The sequence below is a fragment of the Aotus nancymaae genome, unplaced genomic scaffold, assembly GCF_030222135.1.
Source record: "Aotus nancymaae isolate 86718 unplaced genomic scaffold, 86718_ANA_hifiasm-v0.15.2.pri h1tg000089l, whole genome shotgun sequence".
In the NCBI taxonomy this organism is placed as follows: domain Eukaryota; kingdom Metazoa; phylum Chordata; class Mammalia; order Primates; family Aotidae; genus Aotus; species Aotus nancymaae.
The window spans coordinates 7847477-7874796 of record NW_026988504.1 but is presented as its reverse complement, the minus strand read 5'-3'; the positions used below and the strand labels follow the sequence as shown (position 1 = coordinate 7874796).

The following is a 27320-nucleotide window of genomic DNA, read 5'->3' as shown; positions in this document are numbered from 1 at the left end:
CCAGGGTCCTCCCGGCCCTCCCGCCGTCTCCGGGGGCCTTCTTTCCGCCCGGCGCAGGGCTGTCCGCGGTGCCGCCTGATCCTGTGAGCGCGGCACCGTGAATGCAGTCTGCCCTCGGCGCTCTTTTCCCTGACGTGCTGTCGAGGCCAGGAAGGAAGGACGCGCTCAGAGGACCACAGACGTGTGGCCGTGGCTGAGAGGAGAGGACCCCGCAGCACTGAGGGTTTGGGCTTGCAGGCGCTGCAGGAGGCGCCAAATGGGGTCCTCTCTCAGCCAGCTCTGAGCGGGAGGCCTGAGCGGGAAGCATTGGCGGTCGGGCGACTTCCAGGAGGCTGGAGTGTAGCGCTATGGAGGAGCTTGATGGCGAGCCAACAGTCACTGTAAGGGCGCCCCGAAAAGGCTTATTCGTCCTTGCGACTCCAGAACTGCGTCTCTTCGTTAGTTCAGGCTTGTCTGCTTCCCTCCAGGCCGCGAGGCGCTCGTCCCCCACCCTCGGCTCAGTTGCCACTGTTGGAAGGTCGCAGTGTTAACGAGGTGCCCGCCCTCGAATTGCAGTGGTCGCAGGGTTTCTGCTACCAGTCACAAGCCCTGGCCCCGAAGGTCCCACTCCATCCCTTTCCCTCCTTTGTCTTCCTGGCCTTTCTACTTCCCTCGCTTTTCCTCTTGGGCATTAAAGTGGGTTCAGCCCAAGCAGAGGTATTGATTTTTTTCTTCTAGCCATGTTAAGCTTTGCATGGCGGCACATTGAGCTTCTGCCTGTGTGGTCTAAGGTTTATTGAACGTATTTATTCTCTGGGGAGACTGTTAAAACGTGCGCTTTGAATGAAGATACACCCAAACAGACTTTGTGTGAGCAACATGGCTGTTTATTCACCTAGGTGCGGGCGGGCTGAATCCGAAAAGAGAGTCAGCGAAGGGCGGTGAGATAGGAGTTGGTTTTATAGGTTTGGGGTGGGCAGTGGAAAGTTAGAGTGACTTGTAGCAACGGATGGGGAGGTGGTGTCCTGCACCCTAGGGTTAAGGTAGGGGGACATAAGAGGAGCTATTCAGGAGGTATGGGTTTGGGGAGGAGGGCACCGAGGTGTGGCTGTAGCACAGGAATAAAGAGGCAGACAATTTTGCTAGGATATCTTGGCCTAACAGGGAAACTGGACAAGTGAGAATGATTAGGAAAGAATATGGAAAGGAGTGCTGGCCTAATTGACACCAGACTTGGGGAGTTTTGAGAGGCCTGGAGACCTTGCCGTCAATTCCCACAACAGTTACGGAGGCCAAGGAGACAGGTTCTTGAAAAGAAGGCAGTGTGGAGTGGGTGGCTCCGGGTTGATTAAGAAGGGGATGGACTTACCCTCCACCAGTTACTCGAAGCGCGGTGTTTGTGATGGTCCAGGGAGCCTCTGAGATGTTCAGGCAGCATCAGTCTTCAGCCACCAAGCCAAGGAGATCAGGCAAAGAGTCAGCCTGAGGGCTACCGGGTTGGGCTCCTGGAGCCTTAAAGACAGCAGTTTGAGTCCGGCAGTCCGACCTCCACTGGGGTCCCACACAGACGGGACATGGCTTAGGAAGAATCCCGGTTGGGAGGCCGAGGCGGATGGATCACGAGGTCAAGAGATCCAGACCATCCTGGCCAATATGGTGAAACTCCGTCTCTACTTAAATACAAAAATTAACTGGGCATGGTGGCGCGCGCCTATAGTCCCAGCTGCTTGGGAGGCTGAGGCAGGAGAATTGCTTGAACCCAGCAGGCGGAGGTTGCAGTGAGCCGAGATCCCGCCACTGCACTCCAGACTGGTGACAGAGCGAGATTGTGTCTCAAAAAAAAAAAAAAAAAAAAAAAAATCGCGGGCTTCGGGCATTCCTTGGCTCAGTGGCCAGGTTATCGGCATTTGAAGCAAGGCTTTGGGGAAGGAGGTTCTGGACGCTGTGGGTTTGGCGGTCTGAAACTTCTGTGAGCCGAAGAAGTGGCTGTGGTCTGTCTTACAGCGGAGGCAAGCATTTGTAATTCTGAAATACGCTGCCGCTGGGTAGCTTTTTCCCTGTTTTGAACACCTTAAAGGTGAGGTTGATTAATTCTCTTGTGGGGTTTGAGGGCCAGATTTTAATTTCTGTGGCTTTTTGTAATGTCAGGGACTCATTGGGTGATAAAATGCATATCAAACATTCTTCAGGGGTGAGAGTAGAAGTAAGGATGACATTTAAGTCACTCCAGGTGAGATTACAGGCCTGGGTTGATTATTGGAGGATCTGATGTAAAAGAGCCTAACCATTGGCTGATTTGGGAAAGGTGGGATGAAGAGAAAGGAACGTGCACCCTAACTATGCCTTTAGCTCCAGCCACCTCTCGAAGAGGGAATTGTCAGGCAGGGGTGGAGGAGGTAGCCACAGGACTAAACTGCAAGCTGGAGCACTTATGAGGTGGGGAGGTGACAGGAGGGGCATAAGGAAATGGGTTGTGGGCAGAGGAAGAGGAGGAAGGCTCTGGGGGTTGGGCTTAGGTCCTGGATTAGGGCCTGGTTCCGACAGGCAGGGAGGAGAAAGGACGGAAGGGCCGATGGGCAAGGAGGATTCTAGGTTGCTGGCAGAGGCAGGAGGGGCAGATGGAAGGGAGAGAAGGAAAATTTGGGATGGGTTGCATTGAGAACAGAGATTAGGGAGAGATTGATATGTAAAAAAAAAATGCCTGGACGTAGGGAATTTGCCCATTTTACTACAAAAGTTGTCTAGATCCTGTAGGATAGAGAAATTGAAGGTACCATTTTCTGGCCATTTAGAGCCATTGTCCAATTTATATTGTGGTCAAGCAGTATTGCAGAAGAAAATAAGATGCTTAGGTTTTAGGTCAGGTGATAGCCGGAGAAGTTTGAGGTTTTTTAGAACGTAGGCTAAGGGAGAGGAGGGAGGAATGGAGGGTAGGAGGTTGCCCATAGTTTAAGAAGAGCGGCGGAAAAAATAAAAAATAAAAGACAAGAGCGGCAGAGACAAGGAAAGTGAATGCGTGACCAAGCATTTTAGCAGGCGTCTCAGACTAAATCTTGGTCTGAACCTGGGGTGAATCGGTCAAAGGGCGCGTCCCCGTGTTGATCCATCACCTGTGAGTGCGAGTGAGTGACCAGAGCAGATGTCTCCGCAGTGATGAGTCACTGATGGAAGACTGTCTTCCCAGTTCCATGACCTACGTAGGATTTTTTTCTGGTCATGAACCTCACAGAAAGTCCTGTCTTTCTTGTCTCCACTGAAAGGGAGAGAAAAATGAAACTGAGAGGAGACAAAGCTTGACAGGTAGCGAGAAGGGCTAAAGAGAAAAGTTGAGGCAAACCACTTACCTGAGCTGAGGATGGTGAGTAGATCTGTGGGCTAGTCTGATGAACCTAGGTCATAGGCAGGTCTCTCCACGGAGGGAGCACAAGGAGAACAGGACGGGGGTTTGGTCTCCTGTAGGAGTTCCCCCATCCCAGGTTTCTGGCACCAAATGTTAAAATATGCACTCTGAATGAAGAGACCGCCCCCACCCAAACAGGCTTAGTGTGTGAGCAACATGGCTGTTTATTCACCTGGGTGTGGGCAGGCTGAGTCTGAAAAGAGAGTCAGTGAAAGGCGGTGGGAGAGGAGTTGGTTTTATAGGTTTGGGGTCAGCAGTGGAAAGTTACAGTTTAGGGCAGGCTTTTTGCAAGCTGAGACAGGGTCGTAGGTTTGGAAGCTGGGAGGAGGTTGTAGGGTGCAGAGTCCAGGTTGACCTTAAGGTTGGTTACAAAGTCCAATGGCCTTATCAATTGGGCGGGAATAAGGAACAATAGAGAATGTCTCAAAGGGGTTGATCGTTTCTTCCTCTTTTCATGGTCTTCCAGTTATTTCAGATTTTCCAGGAACTCATCTGGAGTCACAGAGGTTAACATGGCGTCCATGGCGCCGTCAGTCAGCCTAAAAGACCTTACAGAGGCTGTTCCTATTTTATCGCTGTGCATTCAATTCCATTTCAACTTTGAAGAGAGTATGTCAAATGCGGATAATCTGTGATGTGTATACAGAAACTCATGGGCTTTATGTAGGAGATATCTACTGTTTTCGCTACTTGGAATGCTCTTCTCTTCCCTCTTTTTCTTGTTAACCGAAAAGTGACTGAGGCAAGTCTCAATCAGTAAAGGTTTATTTAGCTAAGGTTGAGGATCCAACCAGGAAAAAACACAGGTCACAGGAGAATGTGTGACTTGTGCTTTTACCAAAGATAGTTTTGGGAACATCATTAGTTAAAGAGGAAGGAGCGGCCGGGTGCGGTGGCTCACGCCTGTAATCCCAGCACTTTGGGAGGCCGAGATAGGTGGATCATGAGGTCAGAAGTTCAAGACCAGCCTGGCCAACATGGTGAAACCCCATCTCTTAAAAAAAAAAAAAAAGGAAGGAGCTAGCAGGAGGGGGAAAAAAAGGGAGGCCAGGCAGTGGGGAGGCAAATGGTTACATTCTTGTGAGTCTCTGATTAGCCTCAGTAAATTTGCATTTTACCTGTGAAAAGAGGGAGTAGACAAAACATTTATGCATTCATCTTAGGGTAGGTAGAGGGATGATTTCTTTTCTTTTCTTTTTCTTTTTTTTTTTTTGGGACAGAGTCTTGCTCTATTGCTTAGGCTGGAGTGCATTGGTGCGATCTCAGCTCTCTGCCACCTCTGCTGTTCAAGCAATTCTCCTGACTCAGCCTCCTGAGTAGCTGAGATTACAGGCATGTGCCACCATGCCCAGCTAATTTTTTTTTTTTTTTTTTGTATTTTTAGTTGGGACGGGGTTTCACCATGTTGACCAGGCTGGTCTTTAACTCCTGACTTTGTGATCTGCCTACCTCAGCCTCCCAAAGTGCTGGGATTACAGGTGTGAGCCACCGCGTCTGGCCGATTTCTGGTCTCGTACTTCTGAAGATAAGCTGGTAGTTGACGTCAGGGTGAGAATCAACAGACCTCATTTTTAGGACTAGTTTATAGGGGGATGTTTCTCCTGAAAAATGTTGAGGCTCACAAGGAAATTCCTTGTGAGCAATTTGTTAGGGAGGCTATCTGGGGAGATATGTGGCCTTCTAAAGTGGGAAACTGGCTTATGGATGAAGCTGTGACATAGGGTTTGAAATTATAGCCCTCTAGGAACAAAAGGAAGGCAATATTGTGTGATACAATTCCCTAGCTTTTTTTTTTTTTTTGAGACGGAGTTTCACTCTTGTTACCCAGGCTGGAGTGCAATGGCGCGATCTCGGCTCACCACAACCTCCGCCTCCTGGTTTCAGGCAATTCTCCTTCCTCAGCCTCCTGAGTAGCTGGGATTACAGGCACGCACCACCATGCCCAGCTAATTTTTTGTATTTTTAGTAGAGATGGGGTTTCACCTTGTTGACCAGGATGGTCTCGATCTCTTGACCTTGTGATCCACCCGCCTCGGCCTCCCAAAGTGCTGGGATTACAGGTGTGAGCCACCGCACCCAGTGACAATTCCCTAGCTTAACTTTCCCTTTAGCGTAGTAAGTTTGGAGTCTCCAAATTCTGTTTTTTCTTCACAGTCTCCTGCTTATTGTACAAATGCAAGTTCTAGCAAGCTCTTTTCTCAGGAAAGCCTTTCCTGACCTTTCTAACTAGGTGAAATACCTAGCCATTATAGGCTTTCAGAGTTCTATATCTCTTAGTTCTTGGTAACCTCTAGGTCCCAGTAAACTGTAAGTTATCCAGCCTTGAGTTTTTGCTTTTTAGAAAGTTGAGATGCCTACAGTTTCAGTTAAGAGTCATCAGATTGTAAAGTAGCGATGACAAAATCAAAAGTTGGAAATAGGGGTCATTTCAAAGCTAACTAGACAAAATGAGACATGGGGTCTTAAGTTGCAGTTCATGTAGGTTTGTTACTCTTTATGAAGCTTACATCTGTAGAGTGTTTAAATATATTAAAACTATATATTAAAAAAAATTTTTTTTGAGATGGAGTCTTGCTCTGTCACCCAGGCTGGAGTGCAGTGGCGCCGATCTCGGCTCACTGCAGCCTCTGCCTCCCAGGTTCTAACGATTCTCCTGCCTCAGCCTCAGGAGTAGCTGGGACTACAGGCGTGTGCTACCACACCCAGCTAATTTTGTATTTTTAGTAGAGACAGGGTTTCACCATGTTGGCCAGGCTGGCCTTGAACTGTTAACCTCAGGTGATCCACCCACCTCTGCCTCCCAAAGTGCTGGGATTACAGGCATGAACCACTGGGCCCAGCCTTTTGATTCATTTTTTTTTTTTCACCTAGGTGCAGGTGGGCTAAGGCCGAAAAGGGCGTTAGCCTTGATTCATTTTTAATTAATTTTTGTGTGTGACGTGAAGTTCGTTTTTTGCATGTGGATATTCAGTTGTTCCAGTGCCATTGCGTACAATGCTTTCCCCTTGCCTGGCTTATCATCTATTAAGAGTTGGCTGGGTACAGTGGCTCACACCTGTAATCCCAGCACTTTGAGAGGCTGAGGCGGGCAGATCACTTGACCCCAGGAGTTTGAGACAAGCCTAGCCAACATGACAAAAACCCCATCTCTACTAAAAATGCCAAAAATTAGCTGGGTGTTGTGGCACATGCCTGTAGTCCCAGCTACTTGGGAGTCTGTGGTAGGAGAATGGCTTGAACCCTGGAGGTGCATGTTGCAGTGAGCTGAGATCACGCCACTGCATTCCAGCCTGGGTGACAGAGCAAGACCCTGTCTTTTTAAAAATTTTTATTTATTTATTTATATTTTTAAAAAGCCTACAGCACCCAGCATTCCCAGGAGGTCTCCCATCCAAGTACTAACCAGGCCTTACCCTGCTGACGCCGTCTTAAAAAAAAAAGAGTTGGTTAAGCCAGATCCTTTTCTGTGTATACACATTTGGCTTAGCATTTCCTCACTTTTCTGGCTTCACTTTTCTTCAGAAAAGTGAAGAAATGCTAAGCCAAATGTGCATTCTAGAGCCCAGAACAGAAAAATGGTCCAATAAGCATTGCTTTGTTGGCAAATGACGTCGGTAGGCCTTCTTAAGAACTGAATATGGTTGGCCGGGCACAGTGGCTCACGCCTGTAATCCTGGCACTTTAGGAGGCTGAGGCGGGCATATCACGAGGTCAGGAGATGGAGACCATCCTGGCTAACATGGTGAAACCCTGTCTCTATTAAAGATACAAAAATTTGCTGGGCACAGTGGCGTGTGCCTGTAGTCCCAGCTACTTGGGAGGCTGAGGCAGGAGAATTCGCTTGAACCTGGGAGGCGGAGGTTGCAGTGAGTCCAGATTGCACCATTGCACTCCAGCCTGGGCAACAGAGTGAGACTCTGTCTCAAAAAAAAAAAAAAAGAACTGAATGCACTTATGCACTTGTCTTGAGACCATACTAGTGCCATGCAAATTTATTGTCTGCCAAAAATATTAATAGAGTGCCAACTGTGTCCTGGAGTCTCCTGCCCTTGTGAGCGTTCATCTGTTGACAGGGCAGATGATACCCATATGCAAGAGTCATGCTGTTGTTGTGGTCCAGAGAAGGGTTGATGATGGTGGGTTGGATTATATTGATGGAGGTGGTAAGTGGTCAAATTCAGGCTTATTTCAAAGTAGAACAGGATTTACTAGATTAGATGGGGGTGGTTGAGAAAAGGAAGAGTGAAGTATTGCTCCTAACAGTTGGGGAAGACTTTGTCCCAGTACCAGTGTGGGCTGAAGTTTGAGGATGAGGATGGGCATCAAGAGTTTTGTTTTGGCTGTTGATGTTATAGATATAACACTATAGGTTGGGTAGCCTACAGCAGTGAGCGTTAGGCAGTTGGATGTGTGAAGCTGGGGTTCAAAGGATTGAGAGTTAGAGAGAAAAATTTATCACCACTATATAGATGGCACAGAAGCTGTAGGATTCAAGGCCTCTGTCTTTTTGCAGTGATTAATGGTTCAGTTATTATTATTTTTTATATTTTGACTTTATTTTTCTGAACCACAGATCACTAAATTATAAGAATTGATTAGGGTATACATTGCCTGTTCATTAGTACTTGAGAGATGGCAGGCTGGGTTGAGGAGCCTAGCAAAGCTCACTTGCTTATTCAGGGATTGTTAGTGGTCCAACAGACCGGGCTGATCTCAACCACACACAACTGTGCACATAGATCAGTACATTCACTTATGAATGAATCAGTGAATAAGTGAATGACAGGGTTTTGCTCTGTTGACCAGGCTGGAGTGCAGTGGCGCCATCATGGCTTACTGCAGCCTTGACCTGGCAGGCTCATACCATCCTCCTGTCTCAGCCACTGGAGTAGCTGAGACCACAGGTATGCCTGGCTAATTTTTGTATTTTTTGTAGAAATGGGTTCTCCCTGTGTTGCCCAGGCAGGTCTGGGATTACAGATCTGAGGCACAGATCACTACTTAATAACTTTCATGACTACTTATTTCCAGGATTACAGCAAGTCCTTACTTAAAGTTATGGATAGGTTCTTGGAAACGGTGACTTTAAGTGAAATGATGTATAAAAAATGAATTTTTCTTTTCCTTTTTTTTTTTTTTTGAGATGGAGTTTCACTCTTGGCCCCCAGGCTGGAGTGCAGTGGCTTGATCTCGGCTCACTGTAACCTCTGCCTCCCAGGTTTGAGCGATTCTCCTGCCTCAGCCTCCCGAGTACCTGGGATTACAGTGGTGTGCCACCATGCCTGGCTAATTTTTTCATATTTTCAATAGAGATGGGGTTTCACCATGTTGGCCAGGCTGGTCTAGAGCTCCTGACTTTTGGGTGATCCTCCTGCCTAAGCCTCCCAAGTGCTAGGATCAGAGGTGTAGCTACCGGCTCAGCCTAACAAAATGATTTTTTCTTTCTTTTTTTTTTAGATGGACTTTCTTGTTGCCCAGGCTGGAGTGCAGTGGTGCAGTCTCGGCTCACTGCAATCTCTGCCTCCACGGTTCAAGTGATTCTCCTGCCTCAGCCTCCTGGGTAGGTGGGATTACAGGTGCGTGCCACCATGCCAGGCTAATTTTTGTATTTTATTAGTAGAGACGGGGTTTCACCATGTTGGCCAGGCTTGTCTCGAACTCCTGACCTTGGATGATCTGCCCACCTTAGCCTCCCAAAGTGCTGGATTACAGGTGTGAGACATCACGCCCGGCCCAAAATGAATATTTCTTATCTGTGTTATGAGGAAATGTTGTTGAAGGATACAATGTTACTAGAGGACCAGCTGTGCTCTTTACTTAAAGTGTTTTTCAGCAGGGTGCCATGGCTCACGCCTGTAATCCCAGCACTTTAGGAGGCCAAGGCAGGTGGATCACCTGAGATCAGGAATTCAAGACCAGCCTGACCAACATGGGGAAACCTTGTCTCTACTAAACTTCAAAATTAGCCGAGTGTGATGGCACATGCCTGTAATCCCAGCTACTCAGGAGGCTGAGGCAGGAGAATCACTTGAACCCTGGAGGCGGAGGTTGCAGTGAGTCAAGATTGCACCATTGCATTCCAGCCTGGGCAACAAGAGCGAAACTCCATCTTAAAAAAAAAAAAAAAAAAAAAAATGGCTGGGCGAGGTGGCGCATGCCTGTAATCCCAGATACTCTGGAGGCTGAGGCAGGAGAATTGCTTGAACTGGGACCCTAGAGGCAGAGGTTGCAGTGAGCCGAGATCCTGCCACTGCACTCCAGCCTGGGCTACAGAACGAGACTCTGTCTCAAAAAAAAAAAAGTGTTTTGCTTACAGTGTTTCAAAGTGTCTTCCTTTAGGGTTTAGCTGAAAGTCACAGTTTCCATAGAACTTAATACAGGACATACTATAGTTGCAAGTCAATTGAAAGGCTTGAAAGATGGCAGTAAGAATAGGTGCCAGGGCATGGTGACTTCTGCCTATAGTCCTAGCATTTTGGGAGGCTGAGGTGGACGGATCAGTTGAGCTCAGGAGTTTGTGACCAGCTGGGCAATATGGTGAAACTCCATCTCTACTACAGATACAAAAAATAGCCAGGTGTGGTGGCACATGCCTATAGTCCTAGCAACTCTGGAGGTTGAGGCAGGAAAATCCCTTGAACTCAGGAGGTAGAGACTGTAGCAGGCGAGCCGAGATTGTGCCACTGTACTCCAGGCTGGGAGACACCGTGAGACGTTGTCTCAAAAAAAGAATAGAACGACTTCAGTCAGAAGAATGTTGTTCATTTTAGATTTCTTTGTCTTATTTTTTACTAGTTGATTCCAGGTGTGAATTCCAGGAAGCACCAAATGTGTTTTGACTGGGGTCCAGGGGAAATGCTGGTGTGTGAAACCTCCTTCAACAAAAAAGGTAGGTTTTTTTTTTTTCTTCGAAATTATCCATCTTGGGACATTTGGTGGTTTTTCTGTTTATTACCCCAGATTTGACTAGCTGTGGACTGAAACGGTTGAATTTATTTTGTACTGTTTTAATTTTCTTTCCTTTGACACAACAGCGTTTTGTTGTGTCACCCAGGCTGGAGTACAGTGTGATCATGGCTCACTGCAGCCTCTACCTCCTGGGCTCAAGCGATCTCCTGCCTCACTCGTCTTAGTAGCTGGGACTACAGGTCACCATGCTACCAGACCTGGCTAAGTTTTTTTTCTTTGTAGAGATGGGAGTCTCGTTTTGTTGTCTAGGCTGGTTTCACACACCTGGCCTCAAGCAATCCTGCTGCATTTCAGCATTTTTATTTTTGACATGTTAGCTATTTTAGATTTTCATTGATTTTTGAAATCTTGAAGATGTTGAATCCTGGAAAAAAATTAACAATCGTCTTCATGAAAAATTTTCTTCACATTTAAAATGTCAAGCTTTTTATCCCTTTTTCTTGTCCAAAGTGACCAAATTCCTGTCAGTAGCTCCCTTATTGCGAAACCTTTCAGATGCTTGGCCGTCACTTTTGTGTCCACAGCATGGATTTAACGGAATAATAATTCTGTAGGCTGAGCTGAGCTGTAGCATCCAAGGTACAGATGGAGCTGGAGAGTGACATGGCTTGTCTGTGGCTTGATTTTCCTAAGTTGTATCAGCTATTGGATATGAATCTTTTTCTTTTCCTGATTCAGCCTCCCTCCAGTCAAAAGATAAAACAGGCTGGAGTGCAGTGATGTGATCACGGCTCAGTGCAGCCTGGACCGGGTGAGCTTAAGGGATCTTCCCATCTCAGCCTTCCTAGTAGCTGGGAGTATAGGCGAGTACTACCATACCTGTCTAATTCTTTTTTGGTATTTTTTTGTAGAGATGGGGTTTCATTGTGTTGCCCAGGCTGGCCTCAAATTCCTGGGTTCAAGTGATCCTCCTACCTTGGCCTCCCCAAGTACTGGGATTACAGGCGTGAGCCACTGAGCCTGGTCCAGTTTACATAATTTTTTTTTTTTTTTGAGACGGAGTCTTGCTCTGTAACCAGGCTGGAGTGCAGTGATGCAATCTTGGCTCACTGCAACCTCCGCCTCCTGGGTTCAAGTGATTCTTCCGCCTCAGCCTCCCTAGTAGCTGGGACCACAGGCGTGCACCACCACGCCCAGCCAATTTTTTTGTATTTTTAATAGGTGGGGTTTCACCGTGTTGGCCAGAATGGTCTCGATCTCTTGACCTTGTGATCCATCCGCCTTGGCCTCCCAAAGTGCAGTTTATATAACTTTTAAGTGATGTAGTTTCCTTGATTTTATAGTTGATTTTATGTCTCTTCTGTTGCTAAATTATTTTGGGATATGTGGATATTAAAGAGCCCAAGCTTCGCAGACAAATAGAATCTGCCAAAGGGGTGTTGCTCAGAAGAGCATGTTCTGTGAATATGTTCAAATGGCCTCTTTTCATCTTGAATGAGAAAGTCGATCAGCATTTCTAGTTTGACCTACATTGTTGGAAGCACAAGGAAAGTATTCTTCTGTTTTTCTTTTTTTAAAAAAAGATGCGAGGTCAGCCGGGCACAGTGGCTCACGCCTGTAATCCCAGCACTTTGGGAGGCTGAGGTGGGTGGATCACCTGAGGTTGGGAGTTCGAGACCAGCCTGACCAACATGGAGAAACCCCATCTCTACTAAAAATACAAAATTAGCCGTGATGGCACATGCCTGTAATCTCAGCTACTCTGAAGGCTGAGGCAGGAGAATTGCTTGAACCCGGGTGCCGGGGTTTGCTGTGAACGGAGATTGGCCATTGCACTCGAGCCTGGGCAACGAGAGCAAATCTTGATCTAAAAAAAAAGAAGAAATTCCCATGAGTTGGTGGTTTATAATTTGTCATAGTAGAGCCTTTCATTGTGTTTGCAAAATAATTTAGTCAACTTTTTTCATATACAATTTATTTTTATAAGTTTTTTTGAGATGGGCTCTCACTTTCTCACCCAGGCCTGAGTGCAGTGGTAGGATCATGACTCATTGTAGCCTCAAACTCCTGAGGCTCAAATGATCCTCCTTCCTCAGTCTCCCAAGTAGCAAGGTCTACAGGCATGGGCCACCATGCCTGCTCAGTCAGTTTTTTTTCTTTAATGTTTAGGGACAGTGGCTGGGCACGGTGGCTCACACCTGTAATCCTAGCACTTCGGAGACCAAGGCAGGCAGATCATAAGGTCAAGAGATCGAGACCATCCTGGCCAATATGGTAAAACCCCATCTCTACTAAAAATACAAAAATTAGCTGGGCGTGGTGGCGCATGCCTGTAGTCCCAGGTACTCAGGAGGCTGAGGCAGGAGAATAGCTTGAACCCGGGAGGTAGACATTGCAATGAGTGAGATCCTGCCACTGCACTCCAGTCTGGCGACAGAGCGAGACTCCATCTCAAAAAAAAAAAAAATTCGTGGACGGGATATTGCCATGTTGGCCAAGGTAGTCTTGAACAATCTTGGCCTCAAGCAATCCTACCCTGCCATGGCCTTGCAAAGTGTTGGGATTACAGGTATGAGCCATGGCACCTGGCTGGCTTAGTCAATTTTATTTATTTATTTTTTGAGATGGAGTCTTGCTCTGTTGCCCAGGCTGAAGTACAGTGGTGTGATCTTGTCTCACTGCAAACTCCACCTCTTGGGTTCAAGCGATTCTCATGCTTTAGCCTCCAAGTAGCTGGGACTATAGGCATTCGCCACCATACCTGGCTAATTTTTGTATTTTTAATAGAGACAGGGTTTCACCATGTAGGCCAGGCCTGGTCTTGAACTCCTGACCTCAGGTGATCTACCGGCCTCGGCCTCCCACCACTCCCAGCCCTTAGGCAATTTGTGATTTTTTGCCTTGGAGTAATGATACTATAAAAGTAATATGAAAAACATGCTCGCTGGAATATGCCTGAAAAATAAAAAAAAAAAAAAAGAAAAACAATGCAGGCATGGTGGCTCACACTTGTAATTCCAGCACTTTGGGAGGCCGAGGCAGGCGGATCATGAAGTCAGGAGATCAGGACCATCCTGGCTAATATGGTGAAACCCCAAGTTACTAAAAAGACAAAAAATTAGTCTGGCATGGTGGTACACGCCTGTAATCCCAGCTACTCAGGAGGCTGAGGCAGGAGAATCGCTTGAACCCAGGAGGCAGTGGTTGCAATGAGCCAAGATTGCACCACTGCAGTTCAGCCGAGGTGACAGAGAAAGACTCCATCTCAAAAAATAAGATAAAATAAATAAGTAAATAAATAGCAATATTTACTTTGCGGCTAGGCGAGGTGGCTCACATCTGTAATCGCAGCAATTTGGGAGGCTGAGGCAGCCGGATCACCTGAGGTCAGGAGTTCGAGACCAGCCTGGCCAACATGGTGAAACTCCATCTTTACTAAAAATACAAAAATTCCAGCATTGGGCCGAGCGCGGTGGCTCACGCCTATAATCCCAGCAGTTTGGGAGACCGAGGCAGGTGGATCACGAGGTCAAGAGATCGAGACCATCCTGGTCAACAAGGTGAAACCCTGTCTCTAGTAAAAATACAAAAATTAGCTGGGCATGGTGGTGCACGCCTGTAGTCCCAGCTACTCGGGAGGCTGAGGCAGGAGAATTGCTTGAACCCAGGAGGCAGAGGTTGCGGTGAGCCGAGATTGTGCCATTGCACTCTAGTCTGGGTAACAAGAGCGAAACTCCATCTCAAAAAAAAAAAAAAATCCAGCACTTTGGGAAGCCGAGGTGGATGGATCACGAGGTCAGGAGTCAGCCTGGCCAACATAGTGAAATCCCGTCTCTACTAAAAATACAAAAATTAGCCAGGTATGGTGTCATGCGCCTATAGTTTCCAGCTATTTGGGAGGCTGAGACAGTATCGCTTGAACACAGGAGGTGGAGGTTATAGTGAGCCAGACAGCACCATTGCACTCCAGCCTGGGCGACAGAGAGAGACTTTGTCTCAAAAAAAGAAAAAAAAATAACAAAATTATCTAGATGTGGTGGCATATGCCTGATAGTCTCAGTTACTCAGGAGGCTGAGGCAGGAGAGTCACTTGAACCCTGGAGGCGGAGGTGGCAGCGAGCCAAGATCATGGCACTGCACTCCAGCCTAGATGACAGAGTGAGACTCAATCTCCAAAAAAAAAAAAGTTTTGGCCAGCTTTGGTGGCTTAACGCCTGTAATCTCAGCGCTTTGGGAGACCAAGGTGGGTGGATCACCTGAGGTCAAAGTTTGAGTCCAACCTGGCCAAAATGGCAAAACCCCATCCCTACTAAAAATACAGAAATTAGCCGGGCGTGGTGGCGAGTGTCTGTAATCCCAGCTACTCCAGAGGCTGAGGCTGGAGAATTGCTTGAACCCAGTTGGTGGAGGGTGCAGTCAGTGGAGATTTTGCCATTGCACTCCAGCCTGAGCAGTAAGAGTGAAGCTTCCCTCAAAAAAAAAAAAAAAAATTTTTTTTTAGAGTGGATTCACTTTTGGGGATGATCATAATAAATGTTAAATTTTTTGTTTCTGTTTTGTTTCAGAAAAATCGGAGATGGTGCCAAGTTGCCCCTTTATCTATATCATCCGGAAGGACGTAGATGTTTACTCTCAAGTATTGAGAAAACTCTTCAATGAATCTCATGGAATCTTTGTGGGCCTCCAGAGAATTGAAGAAGAATTGACTGGAAAATCCAGAAAATCTCAGTAAGTTGGTTGCTGTTTGGTGTTGAAGCCCAGGCTACCTTGTGAAAAGCCAAATAAAGTACATCGTTGTCTTTTTGTCTGTTTTATGAGTTGCCTTAAGAGACTCCTAATTGTAGTTTGAGGCCATAGTACTGGACAGTGTACATCAGCAGTGATGGGAAGTCTTAGTGGAAATGTACAAATGCTGTTGATTGGCTGGCTTGACAAGCTTTTATATTCCTATTTTACTTACTCTCTAAAGAAGAAAATTTAGGCTGCTAAAGCATGTGAGAGTCATTGAATGAGGTCCCATTGTTGGGAGATTTGAAAATTAATATAAACGTAATAGTTTTGTCTCTTAAAAAATTACCATTGAGACGTTATTTGACAATAGACCAGAAAACTCTTGTACTATTTATAGATTAGGATTTTCCTGAATTGTCATTCAAAACTTCATCATTTTTAGAGTGGTACTTGTTAATTGTAAACTTTTGGGACCCACTTCAGATCATTAAAATCAAAATCTCTAGTCAGATCTTAAAATCTCCAGCATACTGGAGCTTGAGAACTACTGTGTTAGATTTTTTATTTTTTATTTTTTGAGACGGAGTTTCGCTCTTGTTACCCAGGCTGGAGTGCAATGGCGCGATCTCGGCTCACTGCAACCTCCGCCTCCTGTGTTCAGGCAATTCTCCTGCCTCAGCCTCCTGAGTAGCTGGGATTATAGGCAAGCGCCACCATGCCCAGCTAATTTTTTTGTATTTTTAGTAGAGACGGGGTTTCACCATGTTGACCAGGATGGTCTTGATCTCTTGACCTCGTGATCCACCCGCCTCGGCCTCCCAAAGTGCTGGGTTTACAGGTGTGAGCCACCGCGCCCGGCCTGTGTTAGATTTTTGTCAGTGTCCCTTCACACGGCTAGCTCATGGCAATGTTGGTATATTACTTCCTTGATTAGCTTTTCACAAATGAATCATTCTGGACAGTACCCAGGTCAGGTCAGCTTCTGTGTGAGTGTGTGTGAGTGATTATTGTTTTTTGTTTTTTTTTTAATTGAACAAATGTTCAACATTCAAAACATATTGGTTGTTTTTTTTGTTTTGTTTTGTTTTTGAGACAGAATCTCACTCTGTCACCTAGGCTGGAGTGCAGTGGTACAATCTCGGTTCACTGCAGCCTCTGCCTCCCAGGTTCAAGTCATTCTACCTCAGCCTCCTGAGTAGCTGGGATTACAGGTGTGTGCCACCACATCTGGCTAATTTTTGCATTTTTAATAGGGATGGGATTTCACCATGTTGGCCAGGCTGGTCTTGAACTCCTGACCTCAAGTGATGTGCCTGCCTCGTCCTCCCAAAGTGCGGGGATTATAGGTGTGAGCCACTGCACCTGGCCTGATTATTGGTTTTATGGGACTCTGGTGGATAATACTGGTGAGTCTGAGAAATCTATTGTCACTTCTAGAAAAAAAACATGTCAAAAGTCCTGTAATGCCTTGAAGGCAGGAGATCCTGTATTTTTTTTTTTTTTTTTTGAGACGGAGTCTCACTCTGTCACCCAGGTGGAGTGTAATGGCACGATCTCAGCTCACTGCAACCACCACTTCCCAGGTTCAGGTGATTCACCTGCCTCAACCTCCTGAATAGCTGGGATTACAGGTGCCCGCCACCATACCCAGCTAATTTTTTTTTTTTTTTTTTCTTGAGACGATGTCTCACTCTGTTGCCCAGGCTAGAGTTCTGTGGCACGATCTCAGCTCACTGCCACCTCTGCCTCCTGGGTTCAAGCAATTCTCCTGCCTCCGCCTCCCGAGTAGCTGGGATTACAGACACATGCCACTACACCCAGCTAATTTCTGTATTTTTTAAATAGAAATGGGGTTTCACCGTGTTGGCCAGGATGGTCTCAATCTCTTGACCTTGTGATCCACCCGCCTCAGCCTTCTGAAGTGCTGGAATTACAGACATGAGCTACTGCTCCTGGCCAATTTTTGTATTTTTAGTAGAGACGGAGTTTCAGCAGGTTGGTCAGGCTGGTCTGGAACTCCTGACCTCAGGTGATCTACCCGCCTCCACCTCCCAAAGTTCTGAGATTACAGGCATGAGCCAGTAGACCCAGCCAGTAAATATCTTTATGTATCTTTTTTATTTTTTTGAGACAAGGTGTAACCAGTAGATTTCATCTGCAACAGTTAATGTCAGTATGGATTTGTGGATGTTAACTTTAGTCCATGGGTTGTTTCGTGGTGTTTTATTTTGTTGCTCAAGTTGTTCCAGCTTTGAAAGGGGCTCCTTCACAATGGCTCTTTTCTTTCTTTCAGCAAATTCCTACATTTATTTGAGTGTTTCTTTCCTTTGTGGCACCACAAGATGTTCCAGGCTCATCTTGTGTGTCATTTCATTTTTTTGTAGATTGGTTCGAGTGAGTAAAAACTACCGATCAGTCATAAGAGCGTGTATGGAGGAAATGCACCAGGTTGCAAGTAAGGATTTTGTGTGTGTGTGTGTGTACGTATGTGTGTGTGCATGTATGTGTATGTGCATGCATGTGTGTGCAAATGTATATGTATGTGTGTGTGGCAGTATTTTAAGTAAATATAAGTAGTGTGAGGTAAAGTTGGATTGATCTTCCAGTCCAAAATTTACTTTTCTGTCTTTCACAATCCTTACTCTTTTGGTAATAATGTTTTGTTTTGTTTTGCTTTCACACAAAGTTTCACTCTTTTTGTCCAGGCTGGAGTGCAATGGCATAATCTAGGCTCACCGCAATCTCTGCCTCCCTGGTTCAAGCAATTCTTCTGCCTCAGCCTCCCGAGTAACTGGGATTACAGGCATGCACCCCCACACTCGGCTAATTTTGTATTTTTAGTAGAGATGGGGTTTCTCCGTGTTGTTCAGGCTGGTCTCAAACTCCTGACCTCAGATGATCCACCTGCTTTGGCCCCCCAAAGTGCTGGGATAATAGGCATGAGCCACCACACCCAGCCTTGTTTTTTTTTTTTTTTTTTTTTTTTTCAGATGGAGTCTCGCTCCGTCTCCCAGGCTGGAGTGCAGTGGCGTGATCTAGGCTCACTGCCATCTCCACCTTCTGGGTTCTAGCCTTCCAAGTAGCTGGGACTACAGGCACGTGCCACCATGCCCAGCTAATTTTTTGCATTTTTAGTAGAGACTGGGTTTCACCATGTTAGCCAGAATGGTCTCGATCTCCTGACTTCGTGATCTGCATGCCTTGACCTCCCAAAGTGCTGGGATTACAGGCATGAGTCACTGTGCTTGGCCTGGTAATCATTTTGAATTTTTTTTTTTTGTCTTGAGTCTTGAGTGTCACTGTCGTCCTGGCTGGAGTACTGAGGCATGATCTCAGCTCACTGCAACCTCCACCTCCCAGGTTCAAACGATTCTCCAGCTTCCTGAGTAGCCGGGATTACAGGTGCATACCACCAAACCCAGCTAAGTTTTGTATTTTTAATAGAGATGGGGTTTCACCATTTTGGCCAGGTAGTCTTGAACTCCTGGCCTCAAGTGATCCCCCTGCCTTAGCCTCCTAGAGTGCTGGGATTACAGGCATGAGCCACAGTGCCTGGACTTTATTTTTTTTGAGACAAGGTTGCCCAGGCTGGAGTGCGAAGACACAATTATGACTCACTGCAGCCGTGACCACCTGTCCTCATGTGATCTTCCCACCTAAGCCTCCCAAGTAGTTGGGACTACAGGTGTGCACCACCATGCCCGGCTAATTAAAGAAAAAATTTTTCCCTCTTTTCTTCAGAGACTTTGTTCTGATAATTTTTTAAAAATTTATTAAATCTTTTCATCATTTTTCTTCTTGTTGATTTGCATGTTCTGATCATTTTTAAATTTTTTTGTAGAGACGTGGTCTACCTAATTTTGCCCTAGCTGGTCTTGAACTCCTGGGCTCAAGCAGTCCTTTCACATCAGCCTCCCAAGTGTTGGGATTACAGCTGTGATCCACTGTACTTGGCATGTGAGAGACCTTTATGTGGTCTGTGTTACAGTTGAAAGTGCCAGTTGTGCCAGGTGTGGTAGCTCACACCTGTAATCCCAGCACTTTGGGAGGCTGAGACGGGCAGATCACAAGGTCAGGAGTTCAAGACCAGCCTGACAAACATGGTGAAACCCCGTCTCTACTAAATATACAAAAATTAGTTGGGCGTGGTGGCGTGCTCCTGTAATCCCAGCTACTTGGGAGGCTGAGACAGAAGAATCCCTTGAACCCGGAAGGTGGAGGTTGCAGTGAGCCAAGATAGGATCACTGCACTCCAGCCTGAGACAGAGCGAGACTCCTCAAAAAAAAATGAAGAAAGTGCCACTTGTAACTTGAGGGCCTTTGGTTTGAGAATTGAAAGGATATGAAGCATTAACAAAAAAACATCTATAATTAGAAGAAACTTTAATTTCTTTTAATTTTTTTTTTTTTTTTTTTTGAGACGGAGTTTCGCAATCTTGTTACCCAGGCTGGAGTGCAATGGCGCGATCTCGGCTCACCGCAATCTCCGCCTCCTGGGTTCAGGCAATTCTCCTGCCTCAGCCTCCTGAGTGGCTGGGATTACAGGCACGCGCCACCATGCCCAGCTAATTTTTTTTTTTGTATTAGTAGAGACAGGGTTTCACCATGTTGACCAGGATGGTCTCGATCTCTTGACCTCGTGATCCACCTGCCTCGGCCTCCCAAAGTGCTGGGATTACAGGCTTGAGCCACCGCGCCCGGCCATAATTTCTTTTAATTTTTATCATTAAAAGAAAGAAAGGTTCAAGCCCTAGACCCTGGAATATTCAGCTGTGACAATAAGCCTGGGCATTCCGTTGCTCACTTAAAATGTTTTGTGTTTTGTTAGTTGCTGCTAAAGATCCAGCCAGTGGCCGCCAGTTCAGCAGCCAGGTAAGGGGAATCACTACTGTTGTTTTAGCATCACTGTTTCCCGTGTCTTGGGCACTCACCTGGGGTGCCTTTGCAGTTCCTGTTATGGCAGAAGTCTCTTCAGGTAGACAGGCAGCTCCTTTGGGTGACAGTGATCGTCTTGTCCCTTCAAGGTCTAGCCCACAAGGAAATGCTTGTTAAATACTTGAGTGAATTTTTGGTTCCTTTTTTTTTTTTTTTTTGAGACAGAGAGTCTCGCTCTGTCATCCAAGCTGGAGTGCAGTGGCACGAACTCTGCTCACTGCAACCTCCGCCTCCTAAGTTCAAGCAATTCTCCTACCTCAGCCACCCAAGTAGCTGGGATTACAAGTGTGCGCCACCAAGCCCAGCTAATTTTTGTATTTTTAGTGGAGACGGGGTCTCACTGTTGGCCAGGTTGGTCTTAAACTCCTGACCTCAGATGATCCACCCGCCTCAACCTCCCATAGTGCTGGGATTACAGACGTGAGCCACCATGCCAGCCCTGAATGTTCAGTTCTTATGGAACCTATATGTCCTGACCACATTGTGTTGAGGGGTTGTCACCCGAAATGGAGAGCTAATCTTGTGATATCACTGCTCAGTCTCATAAACACTACTCACTGCTTGAACTCAACATTTTTTTTTTTAAAGACAGGGTTTCTCTGTGTTGTCAAAGCTGGTCTTGAACTCCTGGGCTTAAGTGATCCTCCTGCCTTGATCTCCCAAAGTGCAGGGATTATAGGTGTGGGATGCCACGCCTGGCCAAACTCAACATTTTTACTGAGTTGCAAGTTTCTCTGCTTTAGTTAGAAGATGACTACAGTATCTTTTTCCTTTGTAGATGCTTTATGTTAAATACTTTAGAAAGTCAGTAGTGACTAGGCAGTAATTTACTGTCTCTGAAGTATTTTCCCCTTATGAACAAATCATCATGGTGTCTCTGGACTGAAGGATGGTGGGGAAGGGAAGCCTGCATATTCTAAGGGCAAGGTCCAAGTCTGATTTATTTTGGGGTCTTGTATTGGGCTTTCCCATTAATAGATTGTTTACTAAACCTCAGTCCTTGGAATACCAACTTCACAATTTTTGCTCTGCTACATGTTTCGTGTCATCCTCTGAATATTTTTCTAAATCTTGTCTTTTCCTTTTACTCAAATGAAGCCCCTTCCTAAACCATCAATTCATCAAGATTGGCTGGGCGCAGTGGCTCATGCCTGTAATCCCAGCACTTTGGGTGACTAAGGTGGGCAGATCACTTGAGGTCAGGAGTTCGAGACCAGCCTGGCCAATGTGGTGAAACCCCATCTCTCCTAAAAATACAAAATTTAGCCAGGTGTGGTGGCATGTTCCTGTAATCCCAGCTACTTGGGAGACTGAGGCGGGAGAACTGCTTGAATCCCAGAGGTGGAGGTAGCAGTGAGTCATCACACCATGCACTCCAGCCTAGGCGACAGAGCGAGACTCAGTCTTAAAAAAAAAAAAAAAAAAGCTGGACGGGGTGGCTCACCCCTATAATCCCAGCACTTTGGGAGACTGAGGAGGTGGATCACCTGAGGTCAGGAGTTAAGACCAGCCTGGCCAACATGGTGAAAACCCATCTCTACTGAAAATACATACAAAAAATTAGCTGGGTGTGATGGTGGATACCTGTAATCCCAGTTATTCAGGAGGCTATGGCAGGAGAATCGCTTGAACCCAGGAGGCGAAGGTTGCAGTGGGCCGAGATTGCACCATTGCATTCTAGCCTGGGCAACAACAGTGAAACTCCATCTCCCCGCCCCCCTAGAAAAAATCATTGGTGACATGTGAGTTATATTTTTTTCTCTTTTTAAATTTTGAGACAGGGTCTCACTCTTGCCCAAGCTGGAATGCAGTGGCATGATTACGGCTCACTGCAGACTTAACTTCTTGGGCTCAAGTGATCCTCCCACCTCAGCCTCCTGAGGAGCTGAGATTACAGAGATATGCCACTACACTTGGCCGATGTTTGTATTTTTTGTTGTGACAAGATCTTGCCATGTTGCTCAGGCTGGTCTTGAACTCTTAGACTCTAGTATTCCACCTTCCTTGGCCTCCCAAAGTACTGGGATTACAGGCCTGAGCCACTGTACTTGGCCAACTTATTTTTGTAATGCACAGTAAAATACAATCACAACCACTAAAACAAAATAATGTTAGTTTCCATCCCACCACCTAACATCCTCACACTGGCTTCCCTGTGGGAAATCCTCCTGGAGGATTCCAGTAACTGTAGGGTGAAGGAATAACTGTTATGAGAGTCAAGGCCTGCTTCATCCCTTGGCTCTGAGAGCAAAGCTCAGGAATGATTTCAGTGAAACCTGTCTCCATTTCTTCCTTACTTAGGTCTCCATTTTGTCAGCAATGGAGCTCATTTGGAACCTGTGTGAGATTCTTTTTATTGAAGTGGCCCCAGGTAAGCATAAAATAATCTCACCATAACATCAGAGGTGTCCCCTGCCATCTTCTGCTCTTTCCTCATCTTTCCTGTGCATGGTGATGAGTGTTTTATTCCTGAGAATGTTCTTTCCAGTGCTTTTCATCATTATAACCACCTGAAATCGTCAGAAAACTCCCAAAGAAACCTGACATTTTGTCCAGGCAGCATGCAGAGTGCCTCCTAGAAACATAAAACATTAGGCAGATTACCCCTGACAAGTATTGAGAAATACTAAACTAGTGTGTGAAAGGGGTGGTCAGTGTATCATGGACTGGCCAAGCTTAAAGTTTTATGGATGTGGGATGGGATTAGGTTGTGGGATGCAAAGTTACGTCGGGAATTCTATCACTAATAATTGGGATAGGGCGACTCTGTATGTTAACTCTGACAATGGGAATTTTTCTGTTGATCTTTTTTTTTTTTCTTTTGAGACGGAGTCTTGTTCTGTTGCCCTTGCCGGAGTGCAGTGGCTCGATCTCGGCTCACTGCAACCTCTGCCGCCTGGGTTTAAGCCATTCTGCTGGCTCAGCCTCCCGAGTAGCCGGGATTACAGGCACACCCCACCATACCTGGCTAATTTTTTTTTGTACTTTTAGTAGAGATGGGGTTTCACCATGTTGGCCAGGCTGGTCTTGAACTCCTGACTTCAGACGATCTGCCTACCTTGGTCTCCCAAAGGGCTGGGATTACAGGCGTGAGCCACTGAGCCCCGCCTTCTGTTGATCTTGAATTTAATTGTCAGTATAGTGTCATGGCCTGAATGAGCTTTCTGTGAATCTGCTGCAGCTTTTTTTGCATTTCTTTTAGGGATTTATGTTTGCTCTTTTCCATAAATGAGTAGTAATCCCGGTGCAGCCCTAGTATTTTACTCATACTGTTTAAAGAACTGGGGAACTTAAGGCTGGGAACGGTAGCTCATGCCTGTAATTCCAGCACTTTGGAAGGCTGAGGTGGGTGGATCACTAGGTCAGGAGATCAACACTGACCTTGTAGAGAGGAGGTTTCGCCATGTTGCCCAGGCTGTTCTTGAACTTTTTTTTTTTTTTTTTTGAGACGGAGTTTCGCTCTTGTTACCCAGGCTGGAGTGCAATGACGCGATCTCGGCTCACCGCAACATCCGCCTCCTGGATTCAGGCAATTCTCCTGCCTCAGCCTCCTGAGTAGCTGGGATTACAGGCACGTGCCACCATGCCCAGCTAATTTTTTGTATTTTTAGTAGAGACGGGGTTTCACCATGTTGACCAGGATGGTCTCGATCTCTTGACCTCGTGATCCACCCGCCTCGGCCTCCCAAAGTGCTGGGATTACAGACGTGAGCCACCGCGCCCGGCTGTTCTTGAACTCTTGAGCAATCTGCCCACCTTGGCCTTGAAAAATGCTGGGATTATAGGCATGACTCAGCATGCCTGGTTCGGCCAATTTTAAAATTTTTTTTGTAGAGATGGGGTCTCCCTATGTTGCCCAGGCTAGTCTAAAACTCCTGGGCTCAAGCCATCTGCCTGCCTCAGCCTCCCAAAGTGCTGGGATTATAGACAAGAGCCACCCTGCCCGGCCATATGTTTTTTGTTTGTTTGTTTGTTTGTTTTGTGTTTTAAGACAGAGTCTCACTTTGTCTCCCAGGCTGGAGTGCAGTGGTGCAATCTCTGCTCACTGCAACCTCTGCCTCGCTGGTTCAAGCAATTCTGCTTCAGCCTTCTGAGTAACTTTAATTATAGGCATGCACCATCACACCCGGCTAATTTTTGTATTTTCAGTAGAGACAGGGTTTTACTATGTTGGCCAGGCTGATCTCGAACTCCTTAGCTCAAACGATCCACCCGCCTTAGCCTCCCAAAGTGCTAGCATTACAGGTGTGTGCCCCCAGCCCCCTGGCCATATGTTTTCATCATCATTGTATACCTAGCTATTTGCTAGTCAGTACTGATTCCTAAACAGCCTTTACTTGTGTAGCCATTGAGTATTTGGGAAAAATCTGGAGTGTGGGGTGGTGAGGTCTGCATTCCATGTTCACCCCTTTCTGGGGTCAAAGTTGGAGCTGCCTGGCACAGAGGGAGTATTTGGTGAAAGTGCATTTGCTTTTTCCTAGCATAGTCCTTCATTCAGGACCATGTGTGTGACTGCTTAAAAGGGATAAACCTATGTAGTCAGCTTGTCTGCCTTAACATTCTGTTTTTTGGATAAAGTGGAACTTGCTGCAGATGAAGCTGAGGCTTTTGTGTGTGATGAGAGTCTCTCCTCCCAGCTGGCCCTCTCCTCCTCCACCTCCTTGACTGGGTCCGGCTCCATGTGTGCGAGGTGGACAGTTTGTCGGCCGATGTTCTGGGCAGTGAGAATCCAAGCAAACACGAGAGCTTCTGGAACTTGGTAAGGCAGGCTGGGCCCCCACCTCCCACCGTGTGTCCTCTTGTCCCTGGTGCCGTCAGGTGGATCTGAGGACACTCACTGAGCCTCCAGCAGTAGGTTGGCTTTTGGAGTCTGTTACTATGGAGACTCTTGAATTTTTTCTTCCCTGCTCTATGGGAGAATCTAAAACTGAGGTACCATATAAGAAAAATAATGCTTTGAAGACTTTCCACGGGAAAAGGAAATTTGATTTCTTTGTGGATCTAAGGAAGAGAAGATACAAAAAGTAATGTAAAACTTTTTTTTTTTTTTTTGAGACAGGGTCTCTGCTGGGTGCAGTGGCTCATGCCTATAATTGCAGCCAGCATTTTGGGAGGCCAAGTCAGGAATCACATGAGCCCAAGAATTTGAGATTAGCCTGGGCAATAAAGTGAGACCCCATCTCAAAATAAATAAATAACAATATGAAAGAAAAAACAGTCTCACTCTGTTGCCCAGGCTGTTGTGTAGTGCTGTGATCTTTCTCACCACAATCTCTGCCTCCTGTGTGGTCCTACCACCTCAGCTTCCCAAGTAGCTGGGATCACAGGTGCAAGCCACCATGCCTGGCTAATCATAGAAAACCAGTTGATAGGGGCTGGGGTGCGTGGGGAGGTTTGATGTAAATGAGCTTGCAAGTTACTTTGGATTGTCAATTTGGAAGTCACCATATGGAATATGTGTATGTGGATATATTATCTATGTGTTAGTTATTTCCATTCACCTTTGCTTACTGACCCAATTGGAAGGTGGTAGGGAGGAGATTACTAGTTGACTGGGCTAATGGAAGGTTGACTAAACTTATAAAACCTGAAATTGGGGGCCAGGCGTAGTGGCTCATGCCTCTAATCCCAGTACTGTGGGAGGCCGAGGCGGGTGGATCACCTGAGGTCGGGAGTTCCAGACCAGCCTGACCCAACATGGTGAAACCCTGTCTCTACTAAATTCAAAAAATTAGCCAGGCGTGGTGGCGCATGCCTGTAATTCCAGCTACTCGGGAGGCTGAGGCAGAAGAATCACTTGAATCCAGGATGGGGAGGTTGCGGTGAGCTAAGATTATGCCATTGCACTCCAGACTGGGCAACAAGAATGAAATTCTGTCTCCAAAAAAAAAAAAAAAATTAGCTGGGCATGGTGGCACATGCCTGTAGTCCCAGCTCCTTGGGAGGCTGAGGCAGGAGAATCACTTGAATCTGGGAGGGGTAGGTTGCAGTGTGCTGAGGTCACTCCACTGCACTCCAGCCGGGTGACAGAGCGAGATTCCATCTCAAGAAAAACAAAACAAAAAAACCCTGAAATTGGGAACAGATTGTGAGGACGAAAAGAAAAGAAAACCTGGAATTCAAGTAAGGAGTTGTTACCTTTGGGGCTGTTTCTAGGCCTTATGGTGCTGGGAGATCAGTGCAGGTAAGGGGAGTGCCTTCATTCAGGAAGTATTGGGCCAAATGTTTGACTCTGATTGATTTGCTAAGGTTTGTTGTTGTTTAGAGACAGGGTCTCACTTGCGCCCTGGGCTGGAGTGCAGTGGTTCGATCACGGCACATTGCAGCTTTGATTTCCTGGGCTCAAGTGATCCTCACACCTCAGCCTCCTGAGTGGTTGGGAGTACAGGTGCACACCACCATGCCTGGCTGGTTTTATTTTTTGTAGAGATGAGGTCTCACTATATTACCCAGCCTGGTCTTGAACTCCTAAGCTCAAGCAATCCTCCCACCTTGGCCTCCCTAAGTGTTGGGATTGCAAGTGTGAGCCACCATGCTTGGTCATTCACTGAGTATTTATTGAGTCCTTACTATTGCAAGGCACCAAGGAGACAACCATGACTAAAACAGGCAAAGATTCCTGCCTTTATGGAGTTTATATCCTGTGTTTGGAGACAGAACAGCAACATATAGACCAGTACCATGGATCCTGGCACATAGTGAAGTGCTCTGGCAAGGAGCCAAGAAGGGAGGGGAGGCTTTGAGTGCTGGAGGGGCATCAAAGAAGGCCTCCCTCATGAGGGATTGGAGGTGAGACCTGAAGGAGGTGAGGAGAACTAGGCTGAAGAAAGCATTCCAGTTAGCAAGGACTGCAGATGCTGTGTTGTAGAGGCAGGGTGGAGCAGGAGGGGCTGTGCTGGGTCCTATGAGCTGAGTAGGAGGTAGTAGGGATTAGTTGGGGAGATAAAGACAGACAGATATCTGGCCAGGTCTGAGAGGGCCCCCTGGGCTGTCACTGAGACTTTAGCTTTTTGCAGCCTGCATAGCAGGATGGCTAACATGGTCTGTGGTGCCATACTGCCTGGGTTAGCATTCCAGCTCAGCCTTTTACTAGCTGTAAGGTTTTTTTTTTTTTCTTTTGACAGAGTCCACTTTATTGCCCAGGCTGGAGTGCAGTGGTACGATCTCGGCTCACTGTAAACACTGCCTCTCAGGTTCAAGTGATTCTCCTGTCTCAGCCTCCAGAGTAGCTGGGATTACAGGTGCCCGCCATCTTGCCTGACTAATTTTTGTATTTTTAGCAGAGATAGGGTTTTGTCGTGTTGGCCAGGCTAGTCTTGAACTCCTGACCTCAGGAGATTTGCCTCCTTCGGCCTCCCAAAGTGCT

The 27320-nt window shown here is 46.5% G+C and overlaps 1 protein-coding gene across 2 annotated transcripts in view; it reads left to right on the top strand.

The window, feature by feature from the left end:
- Positions 1-211: 211 nt before the first annotated feature.
- Positions 212-27320, top strand: part of NUP85 (nucleoporin 85) — a 40334-nt gene continuing 13225 nt past the window's right edge. Inside the window, exons 1-7 of one of the 2 annotated variants that reach the window (XM_064369272.1) lie at positions 212-380; positions 10175-10268; positions 14854-15016; positions 17404-17474; positions 19848-19891; positions 22256-22325; positions 24592-24713. In XM_064369272.1, the coding sequence (XP_064225342.1) occupies positions 348-380; positions 10175-10268; positions 14854-15016; positions 17404-17474; positions 19848-19891; positions 22256-22325; positions 24592-24713 (597 nt within the window). In that variant the 5' untranslated portion in view covers positions 212-347. The remainder of the gene's footprint in view (positions 381-10174; positions 10269-14853; positions 15017-17403; positions 17475-19847; positions 19892-22255; positions 22326-24591; positions 24714-27320) is intronic. The other variant, XM_021670897.2, reaches the window with a different exon arrangement.